Source organism: Aristolochia californica, unplaced genomic scaffold, assembly GCF_029961685.1.
Source record: "Aristolochia californica isolate CCGP_79_NKW_82.1479 unplaced genomic scaffold, dmAriCali1.0.hap1 SCAF_4, whole genome shotgun sequence".
Taxonomy (NCBI): Eukaryota; Viridiplantae; Streptophyta; class Magnoliopsida; order Piperales; family Aristolochiaceae; genus Aristolochia; species Aristolochia californica.
In genome coordinates, this window is record NW_027182103.1 from 5268402 (window position 1) to 5281067 (window position 12666).

The 12666-nt window shown below is 38.4% G+C and overlaps 2 protein-coding genes across 2 annotated transcripts in view; one reads left to right on the forward strand and one right to left on the reverse strand.

Annotated features, from left to right (window-relative positions):
* Window positions 1–1091: 1091 nt before the first annotated feature.
* Window positions 1092–3521, reverse strand: LOC137963907 (U-box domain-containing protein 45-like). The gene is made up of 2 exons (XM_068811140.1): window positions 3061–3521; window positions 1092–2153 (listed from the first exon to the last, which is right to left on the reverse strand). Exons 1-2 carry the CDS (start codon window positions 3453–3455, stop codon window positions 1292–1294), a joined length of 1257 nt encoding a protein of 418 aa, XP_068667241.1. The 5' UTR covers window positions 3456–3521; the 3' UTR covers window positions 1092–1291.
* Window positions 3522–6727: 3206 nt separating this feature from the next.
* Window positions 6728–12666, forward strand: part of LOC137963047 (uncharacterized protein At1g03900) — a 30981-nt gene continuing 25042 nt past the window's right edge. Inside the window, exons 1-2 of the mRNA XM_068810227.1 lie at window positions 6728–6914; window positions 7324–7355. Of these exons, the coding sequence (XP_068666328.1) occupies window positions 6801–6914; window positions 7324–7355 (146 nt within the window). The 5' untranslated portion in view covers window positions 6728–6800. The remainder of the gene's footprint in view (window positions 6915–7323; window positions 7356–12666) is intronic.

The following is a 12666-nucleotide window of genomic DNA, read 5'->3' on the forward strand; positions in this document are numbered from 1 at the left end:
GAAAATTGGCCTACTGAACTTCACCATAATTGCTCTCAAAACATACAAGATGCCACCATGTTGGTATTTGGGCAGTAGGTTAGAAGCTCCTACGAGGTCCAAATCAAGGACCTCTTGATGGGTCAGCAGATCATTATGGAAGTTATCACCTATGTCCTCAATCCGAGGAAGGGGACATACTCGAGGTTGGCGACCGCCAACATATTCTGGATGTGGACGATCACTCACGGGGTGAAACTCAAATTCAGATACTTCATGCTCAGTAGGATGGCCGACATAACGATTAGCTCCAGAGTCGATGGACTTCCTTTCACTCAAGCCATCATAGCCATCATGCGACGAAGCAGAGCTGATTTTCAAATGAGGAGTTGGTGGGCATGACCAAGAAGATGTACATTGGATAGACAAAGGTTGGAAATTTTGGCTTTGACAAATAGCAGGGTCAATGGGTTCAAAAAGATTCAATTCAGAGAGTATCTACCCCTTAGCTAGTCGGATTTAGAGATGAATTAAGTCCATAGCCTCAAGTAGATCAGTTTGAATTTGCAAAGAGGAGATACTCTGAAGAAGGTATTTTGTCATCCACCGACTCAAGTAACAGTTCTTGCGACGCAAGAACAATTGAAGGCTGAGCAGATTGAGCTACAACATCATCATAAGAAGATTGAGAGTCTTCTCAAAACTATCCTCAGCTGCTTACCACCTTCAGCATAGCTACCTCTCTACTAGTCCATAAGACATCCACTTTTGACTCCCTTTTGTACTTATGGATGCTTATATGATTGTAATTTTTATTGATCATAGCATTGTAATTAAGTACATCTCTTGTAATGACTGCACATATGTATAAAATGACGTATGAGTCAAACCTTTTTGATTACTCACATGTTTCCTTTTTAATATATCTCTTCTCCTAAAAATTCTCTCGGAGCCATTTTTCTTTCTTACTCTTTCTCCGTTTCTTGCATCCTGTTTGCCTAGACAATTAGTGGGCGGGGAGAGAGACTGCCATGCCATCTGAAAAACCCCTAGAAATTCTCAACCCTCCTTGCTTTATTATATAGATAGATTTCAGTTCTAGTATTCATTTATGGGCAAATGCGTTTCCTTTTCTGTAACTATTATCAGAAGTAGAAGACGCAAAATGCAAGGTAACGACGAGCTAAATGGCAGTCCTAAGTCTCATTGATCTGTTTTTTTTTTTTTTTTTTATGAGTTTGAATTCGCGTAGTGTACAGCTTCCATGAGGCACGGACAAATAAGTATGTGACAGAATCAGTTCATGGAATTCTTATAAAGGCAAGAAGCTCTTCGAGCTTGAGCTAATGATCAAGCCTTTTAACGTGGAAGGATCCTGCAAAGCATTAGCTCTCCTCATAATTGATTCCATGTTTTTATCAAGACTCTGCTTCACCATCATCTTAATCTCTCGCCGTCCTTCCTGGGTCTCCTTCTGATTCACAGGGAAACCTGTCAACACAGGAAACCTTCCTGTCTGTGGCCCCGAGTGTGCTCCTATCTTCATCTGCCTATCGTCTCTGAAACATTGTAGTATCTTTAACGCTCTTTTTTGGGCCAGAGCAGAAGCAAGCAACGCAACCTCCAGAAGAACAGGAACGATACCCGATCGAGCCATCTTCTCTCTTTGCGCGGAGCTCCCATGCGCCAAGATCATCAATATGTAAGCAGCTAATTCTTGGCACTTGGGCTTATCATCCCACATCAAAATCTCTATAAAATTATTTGGAACAGAGGGATGTGTTTCCATTGCTTGCTTCCCTACCATTGACACTACCAAATTCCCAAGAGTCGCCAATGCTCTTTCAGAAGTATTCTTATCCGACGAGAGTCTTACGAGTGTTTGCACGACGCCACTCGAGACGAGAGCACTTGTGTGGTCTAGGACGGTGGAGAGGTTGTATAGAGTATCCATACATGCATATCTCAGTTTTGTTTCTTCGGTATCACCGGAATCGAGAATTCCGGTGAGGAAAGGAAGGATGTCGGTGGTGGGGAAAGAGGTTTGGGTGATGGGGAGAGAGGAAAGAGACAGGAGAAGCGAGACAACATCTTCGGTGCCCGACTCTTCCCGGTTTCTAATCAGCAGTGACAACCTCGCAAAGATTCCGGCTTCGACCATGAGAGACTTGTTACTGAAATTAAAAAACAAAAATAGGATAGCAAGTTATCAACGAATGCCCACTTTTTTGTTTAATTAACTACAAAATCAAATATCAGCAAGAAAGACTTCCTAATCAGATCTGGTATTTGACGTCTCAAGATTCTGCGTACAAGAGGTTGATTGACGAAGGCATTTTGAAATTGTTTTGGTTGGACTAAAGGTGTCAACTAGATGTTCGTTGAAATAGCTGATAGAAAGTTTGTCAAAGTTGGCGTCCTCTACCTTATCTAAATTCCAATGTGAGTCGTCGTCTTCTACCCTCCTAAGTAGCCAACAAAAAAGCCAAAAGGGTAGACGGCTGTACTGTTGAATCTTTGAAAAAAGCAGACAGTGCTCATTTAATGGCTTCTGTGCTGCAAGCCATTAGATTGACCTTTACATTTGCGAGTCGGTGAAGTTGGGAAATCCTCCATAAGTAGGAGATCCACCGGACTGTACTAAATCACTGACTATGGTGATAAAAAATTCCAGGTTCGTTTTGTCATCTGAGCAGAACACCTAAGAACTGGAGTATTTTACAAAAAATTAAGCGAGTGGCTCCAGAATGGAACTCACAAGTCAATGTGATCAGTGCACATGTTCAGAGTATGACTCACCAAGTCAACTTTCCCTTCCCTCCCAATTCTTCAAGACCCTGCGAGCTGCCAGTCCTGTCTAACTTGCAAGTTTCTCAGAATTCAGATTCAGACGAGGGGAAAAAATTCAGTTGAGCAGCCTTAGAAGGGGAAAAATGATCTGAGCAGTGGATGATTTCTACTATGTTCATGGTTGGAAATCTGCCATAATTGGCAGTTGGCACCATATTGTATAGATTATAGATTTCCATACCAGAAGAAATTTACAGACAAATAGAAAAGTGGCCAAAGTAAGCGACTTACGTTTGAGTACCATTAGAGAGCTCGACTAATGCCCGAACAGCCGACATCCGGCGACCGGCGACATCGGAATTCAGCATACCAACCAGGGTAGGTATTACCCCGAGAGCCGCAAGTGACTTCCTTGTCCGTAAATCCTCTGCAGCCAATGTTGTAATTTCCTTGGCGGCAGTTTCCCTCTCTTCCCAGTCTCCAAAGTGAAGTTTCTTCACCGACCTCTGCAGCACAATAGACGCTTCTTCAATATCCTTCCCTCTTCCCATCACTAATTCTTCCGCTCTCGCCTTTTCACCAGACTCATGGCTCTTACAGGACGCCTTCTTCTGCAAGAATCGTCTTACTCTGGCGAAGAACCGAAGCTTGATGGAGTAAGAAGAGAACCAGGAAGAATTGGACATCTTTTGCAACTAGATGTCGAGAGATCCACAGAGGTCTCCTTCCTTGTAGGAGAATCGTTGGTAGAAGAATTCTAAGAGACGAAGATGATATCAGAGCGCAGTGACTGCAGACATCACATGTAGAAAAACACTTTAATTTAAAAAGCCTGAGACAAAAAAGTTGGGCTCAAAAGAAACCATAAATTAATCTTCCAACAGTTTCTGGCATGGCCACAAGTCTTCCTACACGACTATAACTTCCATTTGATATTATTTCCTTAATTGGTATTCAGTACCCTCTACCCAGCAAGGCTTCCTGGATTTCTACAATCTTGTATCTCCCACCTCTTTAACTTTACTGTATACCACATAAGCTTTTTGAGTAAATTTCTCCACGATACGTTCGTTGGAGTAAGCGTAGCTTTAATGGCGGATGATGATTCAGGTCCTCGAGCATGGATTTCCGAGTCACAGTGCAGACACCGAAGTTGACCCTTGTGGCCGTGTGAATGAGAAAGAGAAAATCCACGTTAGACCGCACTACGTTGGTTTTTTCATCGTCGCCTTACCTTGTTTCTCCTCCGTCCTTTTCCTTTTCCAGAGACGGCCTTCAGAAGTTCAGTGTCAGGTCTCAATCCACTACCTGCAACTACTCGCGTTTGTGCTCAGGATGCGTAGCTGACGTACCAAGCAGATATTTTAAACAACTAATCCCCTGATTATCTGGTTTCAATTTTGATTTCCACGAGTAATGATAGGCAGATGAGGATGAAAGAACAATTAAATAAAACTAATAGTACTTGATTAAAATTATCATTGAATTTAACTCCAATCTTGCATACACATTATGGCCGCGATAGTAAATGGATGTAGAGTACTTCTCTAAGTACTAATCACTCTATCGCCTGTGCTAAAAAACTGACTAAGATGAAACTATGGAAATAAGGATGGCCAATATTGTTTTTTTCCAATCAACGACAATGTTGTTAGACTTCCACCATGTCAAAAATATCAAAATTTAAATTTTTAGGATTTAACGACTCATCTAAATAGAAATCGAATTCAGATCTTGATATTTTGTTCACTCTTGTATTTGACTCAAATTCTTATAAGTTATCCTCTTTAACATGATCTATGCTTGTGGAAGATACATTTATGTCTATATTGGACATTGTCTTTTTCTTCTGATATTCCCTCAAAAGTAAATACAAACAATCACAAACTTTGCGAACTTCTTCCATCTCATCTATGTATAACTTGTGATAGTAAAACCCAATTATGTTCATCTTATACCGAAGATCTAACTTAATAATAGACTCACTCCACCTTTCAATGTTAACTTAATGTCGCACATTTTTTCAAAGAAAATGTTTATTGTGGGGTATTTAGTACCTGAGAACAACTCAATGACTTTACTAAACACTTTCAATCTTGAACTTATTTCAGTTGTCATTCTCCATTATTCGTCAATTGGCAATTTCATGTTCAATTTTTCATGTTGTTTCAAACGTGAAAATACATCTTTATATTCTAAAGCCACTTGGAGTATCTTATGGGCAGAGTTTCAACAGATTTTACAATCTAAAATAAACTTCTTTTTACATGAAATTCTTAATTTATGATCCATTTCTTCAAGTTTCTCAACTTTTTGTGGGCTTGTAGTCCAATCCACAAACCAATCTTTTAAAATCTCGATCACTTTTGTTATTGTCCAAGACTTTCTTGAACAACTATATTTAAAATATGGGTAGCACATCGGACATGTAAAAACTCTCCATCAAACAAAAGAGGGTGAGAAAGTTTTTCCCTAAGTAATGATATGCATGCATCATTAGTAGAACAATTGTCTATGGTAATGCAAAATAATTTTCTTTCTATATTTCAATACAATAAAGAATTTGATGTAACTTCACACAATACATTTTTTGTATGGCGAGAAGGAATGTAAGCAAACCTAATAAAAAAGTATAATTTATTTTTTATCAAGACATGCACAAACATACTATGAGATATGCAAAGCCATATAAATAAAAAGTATTGATATGTTTAAGACATCTCAAAATAGGTTTCTGTAACTTTCAATCGTCATCAATATAGTGAGCTGTAGTGACCATATACCCTTTCTTTTGCACTGAAGTCCACATAACTGTTGTGATGACCACTCTACTAGAAAGCTTATCCAACTCATTCAAAAGCTTTGTTTTTTCACTATTATATATTTTCAAAATATCCCTTTTCAAAGTGGTACTAGAAATAGGTTGATACAAAGGGTTCACTTCCTTGATCATATTTATAAAGTGTGGACTTTCAACTGTAGACAATGGTTGTCCGTCTAGTACAACCCACTTAGTGATACTAACTCTCAGTCTCTCTTGATTTTTATTCCTCTCCTTTGTGTTTCTAAAGGTTCCGAAGCATGACTAGGAGTATTAGTGGCTGGATTAGAATTAATAAAGCCTTCAATGGCATTACCAATGGTCGTATTATCTTCTCTCTCTATACTAGCATTTCCTTCACTTACAAATAGTTGATTTTCAGTAGTACCATGGTATGTTTCAGCCATTAAACTATAATCAACAACACAATCACCTCAAGAATAAGAAACAAAGAATTCAAACAAGATCCTAACTTAACAAATCATACATGCCCAATTTATCTAAATACTAAGTAGCACAAAAACAAAACATAATTACACGTCATAAAACAACAACATGGAAGTAACATATAGGGTTTAGGGTTTAGGATTTAAGGCTTAGGGCTTAGGGTTTAGGGTTTAGGGTTTAAGGTTTAGGGTTTAAGACTTAGGGTTTAGGGTTTAAGACTTAGGGCTTAAGGCTTAGAGCTAAAAAAAAATTTGAGTACTAAAGAATTTGACCGATGGCACTCAGGAGGAGAGAAGGAAAGGAAATAGGGCTAAAGGGCGGATTAAAGGAGAAAAGTATTTAACTTTTTTTAAATAAAAGGGTATAAAAGTCTACTTGAAAATGTGTTGAAATAGAATTTTTGTTCCTTAAATACCCCGACTAAAGTTAAGAAATTTCAGTCTTTTGTTTATTAAAGCTCATGACATTTTAAAATAGAAGGGGGCATTACATGTATAAATCCCTGCGGGTCCGTCCCCGAACCGAAACCCAATGGGATTCATTTTCCATCCCCATCCCAGCCTCGCGGGGTGGAAGTGTAATCCCATCCCAGGATTTTCGGGTCGGGAGGGAACGGTCGATTCGGGTCTGGGTCACATCTAAAGCCGGTCCGATGCCAACCATTACTTGCACCCTCGGACACTTATTTCCTCCCTCCTTCCCTTTCTCTCCCGTTTGATTCTCCCGCGATATTGTTGTCTGGGAACTTTCACCGATTTCTAGCATGCCGAAAGAGCGAGAAGAATCAGGGGAAATGGAGGATCGAGGAGACGAATACGAGCAAACTGAATCACTGGAACTTGTGCTCTTTCAAGTCAGTGATTGCTATGTCTACTTGGTAGGTCTTTGACCTCCCTAACAAAATTTCTTGTCCGATAATCAGTAGTCTGTAGTCTCCAAGTTTTAGCTTTTGAAAAATAGAATCTGATGTCTCCAAGGAGTGCCTGTGTGCATCGCAACAATTATATTTCAAGCGGTCGATCTATAAATCAGACACATATTTGTTTAAATTAACTGGTGTATCAATCTTGGGATGCCATTTTTGATACATATGTGGGGATGCAAATTTTCTCTCCTCTTCCTTTAGAATCTTTCTCTTGGCTTTCAGTTCGTCCAAAAATTTGAAGTACTTCATCTCATGCTTCTTTTTGTAACTGCTGGTGATTGAAAACTGTTTGGCTGTCTATTCAATTTTTGCGTGTGGATTTTATTAATTTTTTGAATAACCGTGTTTGTTTTTTTGACAGATACCTCCAAGGAAAAGTGCAGCTTCTTACAGGTGTTTTTTACACTTTTTAGTGTTTTCCGCTATCACATTCTATACTGTTTGTCTATGAGTTCATCATTATGAATTCGTTAGCTTATTGAGTTTCTGATGGAGCTTTGATGCTTTTAACCTATCATCAACTATGTTTCTTTTTATCATTCTCTAATAATCTTTTTGAAAGGCATCGCTCTTATTTTCCATTTATAGATTCATTTTGGGAGCAAATTTTGGAGCAACATCTGTCCTTACCTTCCTTAGATATCATGAGTGGTTGTTGAAATTATTAGAAATTATCCAAAAATAGGCCCGCAATAAATGTCTTTGTATACTTAAATGTTATGTGATTTTAGATGTAGATGACCAGCCTCTCTGGCCCAGATATTTAAATCCCTAACAAATAGTAATTGATCTGGAGATACCAAAAAAATCAGAAATACAACTAAAATAATCACTTTTAATTGATATAAACCCTCTTGCTTGCAGTTAACTGCACAATAAAGTTGAGTTCTGCACCTTAGAGATCCAGTATTGGTGGGCAGGGAAGGATGTTGAATGGAAAGGACGAACATATGTCCATGAGAGAATTTCTCATGCTAGGTAACAGGAGGAAAACCTGGATGATTACAGATTAGCTATGGCCTCAACAAAAGAAAAAGAAGGAAGAAGAAACAGTAGTGTTTGTGAAATTTCTGTAAATTACTTGCAGAACTCTCCTGAATACCATTTTTTATGTGGGAGGTGGGGGTTGGCTCTTTTTATTTTTATTTTTTTATTTTCTTGTTGATGTACGACTGACAATTCATGTACGTTACCTTTGTTAACAAATGAAGGCAATCCATTAACACGTGGTGATGGGCAGTTGAATGTTGAGATTCAACAATCAAATTGTTCTTCTGATTCTCATTACGCTATATAAATCGTTTTTGAATCTGTGATTTTAGGTCAGGACGAGAAGAAATGTTTAGGTCACCCATCATTCCGCATGATAATATTAGTATAAAAATTAATGGGTTTCATTAGTTCTAGTCACACATGTGGACATATGTGTCAAGGGTTGTAAATGGTCTGATCAGGCATAGACATATATGATCATGGATATTTTAATTCGTTCTCAAAGTATAAGATTATGTAGTTAATTTGTATTGAGTGTATATTGTTACAACCACATGTTTATATTCTTGATGGAGCAATGTTGGCCACGAGAGAAAGATAGGAGAAAGATGGAGCAGTGGGTCCAATATGGTTGAGTCTTAAATTAGAAGTCCCTAGGGAGTTACTTAAGTCAAGTAGAAGAATTCAAGATGGATCAGAAGGCCAACATGGAGGAAAAGGCAAGTGGTTCTAAACAAGAGGTGTAAAACTGTTAGAAAGTGCCTTAAAGAAATGACACCAACTTTGCAGGGGCAAAATAGTCAAGAAAACTCTAGAAAAGTGGCACCAACTAAGCAAGGGTTAAAAATGTTAGAAAAAGAAGTTTATAGACGTGAATTCCATTAGTCTCACATAGATAAGAGAGTAGAAATTGCTCCACTCAGTCTATAAATTGTAAGCTCTATGAACCTTTGAATCATTCAATCAATACAAAATCCTTTCATCGGCTATGGTCAACTTAAGACATTTAATTGATGATATAAAGGTTATTAGGCGACTAAACCTTGACTCTAGGGTGTTTTCCATATTTTTCATTATTTATCATTAGCCATTTTCATTCATTGGCCTAGTCGCCCTTCCTCTTCTATAATCTGATCGGTACTTCCTCTATATCTTACACCCTCACAAGTCCATTTCAGCCCTTCACTCATATCTAGCCTAGCCACCCTACCCAAACCATTGCCTTATTACCCTTTAGACTAAACCTAACTGTCCATGAGTTCAATCACTCTATCCTTAGTCGAATTCTAGTCCCTTCTAGAGTTTCTCACACGTTCTCAGAAGAGTCCCATCATTCCCAGCACCTTCTTCCACATGGTTCACCCCAAAATACTCTTCCTCCCTACATCTTAGAAGATGCTAACATCTCCTTACCTATTTCTTCCCTCGCTTCCCTAAATTTTTCTCCGAAACTTCCTAAACCTTCTCCAACTATTCTAATTCTACCTAATTCATGTCCTAGCCTTTTTTTAGCCTAATTAAAACCTTGTCTCTCCCTAAAACATTCTCGTCCAGCATAAATTTGAATCTGATAGCCTTCTCCTTTTAGAATCTCCACGCCTCTAACTTTGAAGTACGACTGAAAATAATTTTGGAGCTTGATAGTAGGTACTGCAAGGAGAAATTTGAGAGAAATGGGATTTTTGTAAAGTCTCTAGTTCGTTTTCTTTCAAAATTAACTTTGAAATGAATTTCAAGTATTGAGTGCTTTGAATATGGTAGATTTGCAAATAAATGCTTAATAACTATGCTAAGGTACGTTTAATGGGGTATTTATAGTTTCCCCAAGTCAAACTAGTTGTTATTTGGCAGTTTTCAAAAAGTTGACAACTCCATAATCGATCAATGAAAAGTAATGATCGATCAATCATGTGTAACGGTTGTATTTTTGTCAGACTTAAGGCTGATTGATCGATGAATACCTGTCTATTAGATTAATTTTTTTTTGTCAAACTATAGGTTGATTGATCGATGAATACCTGTGTATTAGATTAGAAATTTTAAGTTGATCGATTAGTCCACCCTGATTGATCGATCATGCATTGCTCCTCTTGGCTATGTAAAACTATGTATGATCGACCAGTGACGTATGTCTGATCAATCATACATTGTGTCCCTCATTGGCATACTTTTGTATGATGGATTAGTACTGTAAGTATGATCGATCACGATTTATAATTTTTCAGTGCCTTGACAATGTTGATCGATCATGCTTTATAGGACATTCTGGCCAAGTTCTTCTAATCGATCAATGACCTTGATTGATCAATCATGCTTTATATTTGCAGCCAATATACTTTTTGGATGATCGATCATTGGTAGGTAATGATGGATCATGCCATAGCCAAGTTTCTAATCTAGGCTTCAAAGCATGATATAATTTGTCCTAAGTGATTCTAACATGTTTAAAAGCTTGGATACGCATTGGTAAGATATATTTTGAATGCAGTATGCCCTATAGCTCCAATGAGTTCATTTGTGCCTCAATTTTAATGATTTGGGGCCGCTCTCTTACATGGTTAGAGTTTTTGAGATTTTCTAGACAATTTTGACTCTAAACTGCCAATCTTCATTTCTTTACTTGTGGGTGCTTCTTCAAGATGACTTGACACACCAATGGAGCTTGAGGTCTTGAGATACATATGATGGTTCTTTTGCAAAGACCTTAATTTTTGTGTCTCTTGAAGGAAAAGCCTTTGAAATGCTAAATTTATAATTGTTACCTCGATTAAGTTTTGTTATCAACAAAATATGGGTGGGAGTCAACTCTTGGTCAACACATAAACCCCAGTATACCATCCCTCTCTCGTCCTTTAATCCCTCCAAACCCAAACCGTAGTTCTCCCTATCACAGTCCTAGACCTCTTGTCAAAGTTCAACATGAAAACCACCTTATCTCTTACATGCAACATGTCCATTACTCCACATAGGCCCTAAACTAAGCCCTGCCCCCTTTGCATGTAATCAGGATTATAAAAATTTTGTGTGGTGACCGTGGAAGGTGGCCAGAACTCCAATTCCGCCGAAAACTACATATCCCCTACTGAAAGGTTATATTTTCTTTCTTTTCCTCTACTCTGTTCCATCACTATCCCACAACCTCAAAGTCACTCTAGAAACTTGAGTACAAGGTTCGTCTTGAGAGTGGAGGATTGTTACAACCCTATGTTTATTTGTCTAGAGAGAGGCCATGTTGTCCATGAGTGATATATAGGAGAATAAGAGAAGTAAAACCCTGCATGAGCTTAGTAGGATTGAGTCTAAAATTAGAAGTCTTTAGGAAGTTATTTAAGTCAAGTAGGAGAATCCAAGGTGGAACAAAAGGCCAACGAGGAGGAAAAGACAAGTGGTGCCAATCAAGAGGCGCAAAACTATTAGAAAATGCCCTGGAGAAGTGTCACTAACAATACAAGAGCAGAAAAGTTAGTGAAGACTCTATAAAAGTGGCGTCAACTAGGCAAGGGTAAAACTATTAGAAAAAGAAGTTTCTAGAGTCAAATTCCATTAGTCCCATATAGAGAAGAGAGTAGAAGTAGCTTTAATCCTTAGTTTGTAAGTTATAAGCTTTATAAGCCTTTGAATCATTCAATCAATACAAAAACCCTTTGTTAGCTTCAGCCAACTCAATGCATTCGATTCAATAAAGGTCAGTAAGTGGCTAACCCCCGACCCAAGGGTTACAATTCGGTGTATCGAGTCTCACCAACTCAAGCACTCCCCGAAGTAGGCTGACCCCTAATAATGGTAAGAGTTAATGGTACTATCTTCCATTTCTTTCATTATTTATCATTAGCCATTTCCATTCATTAGCCTAGCACTCTCATCCTTCTATAGTTTGATAAATGCTCAGTCTATACCCAACGTCCTCTCCCATCCATGAGTCCAGTCCAGCCCTTCCCTCTAGCCAAGCTGCCCTACTCAAAACCATAGTCTAATTACCCATTAGACTAAACCTAATTGTTCCTAAGTTCCACCTTCCTATCCCTAGACGACTGCTAGTTCCTTCTGGAGTTCCCCACATTCTCAGAAAAAGTCCCATCATTCCCAGTGCCTTCCTCCACATGATTCACTCCTCTCTAGAGTCCTTTAAATCCTCTTCTACCCAAAATACTCTTCCTCCCTACATCTTAGGAGATGCCAACCTTTCCTTACCTATTTTCTCCCCTCACTACCCTATCTTTTCTCCCACATTTCCTAAACCTTCACCCACTCTTCTAATTCTACCTAATCCACGTCCTAACCTTTCCCTAGCCTAATTAAAACTTTGTCCCTCCCTAAAACAATCTTCCAGTCCCTTAAGTATATCAAGTCACCATGTATTCTTCGAAACCTTAATCAAGTCTACCTCTCTAAGTCTTCCCAAAAGTCATTTCTTTCTTTGTAAACTCTAGTGCCACCTACTTGAAACCCCAATTAGGACTGAACCTAGCCCATAAAACCCAATTACATTCCCTCTCTCGTCCCTCAATCCCTTTGAACCCAAAACCCTAATTCTGTCCCTATCGGATTCTTAGTCTTTCTATCCACCATTCCACATAAAAATCATTTTATTTCTTACGTGTAACACGTCCAATAATCCTCATAGGCCCTAAACTATGCTCACCCATCTTTGCATGTAACCAGGATCATAACATATATGTACGTAAATTTGGATTTTAGGTTTGTTTTCCTT

Coding starts and splice junctions, on each gene's coding strand:
- LOC137963907 (XM_068811140.1), bottom strand. CDS start 3,455: ATGTCCAATTCTTCCTGGTTCTCTTCTTACTCCATCAAGCTTCGGTTC. Junction 2,154..3,060: donor CTCTCTAATGGTACTCAAAC/GTAAGTCGCTTA, acceptor TTTTAATTTCAG/TAACAAGTCTCTCATGGTCG.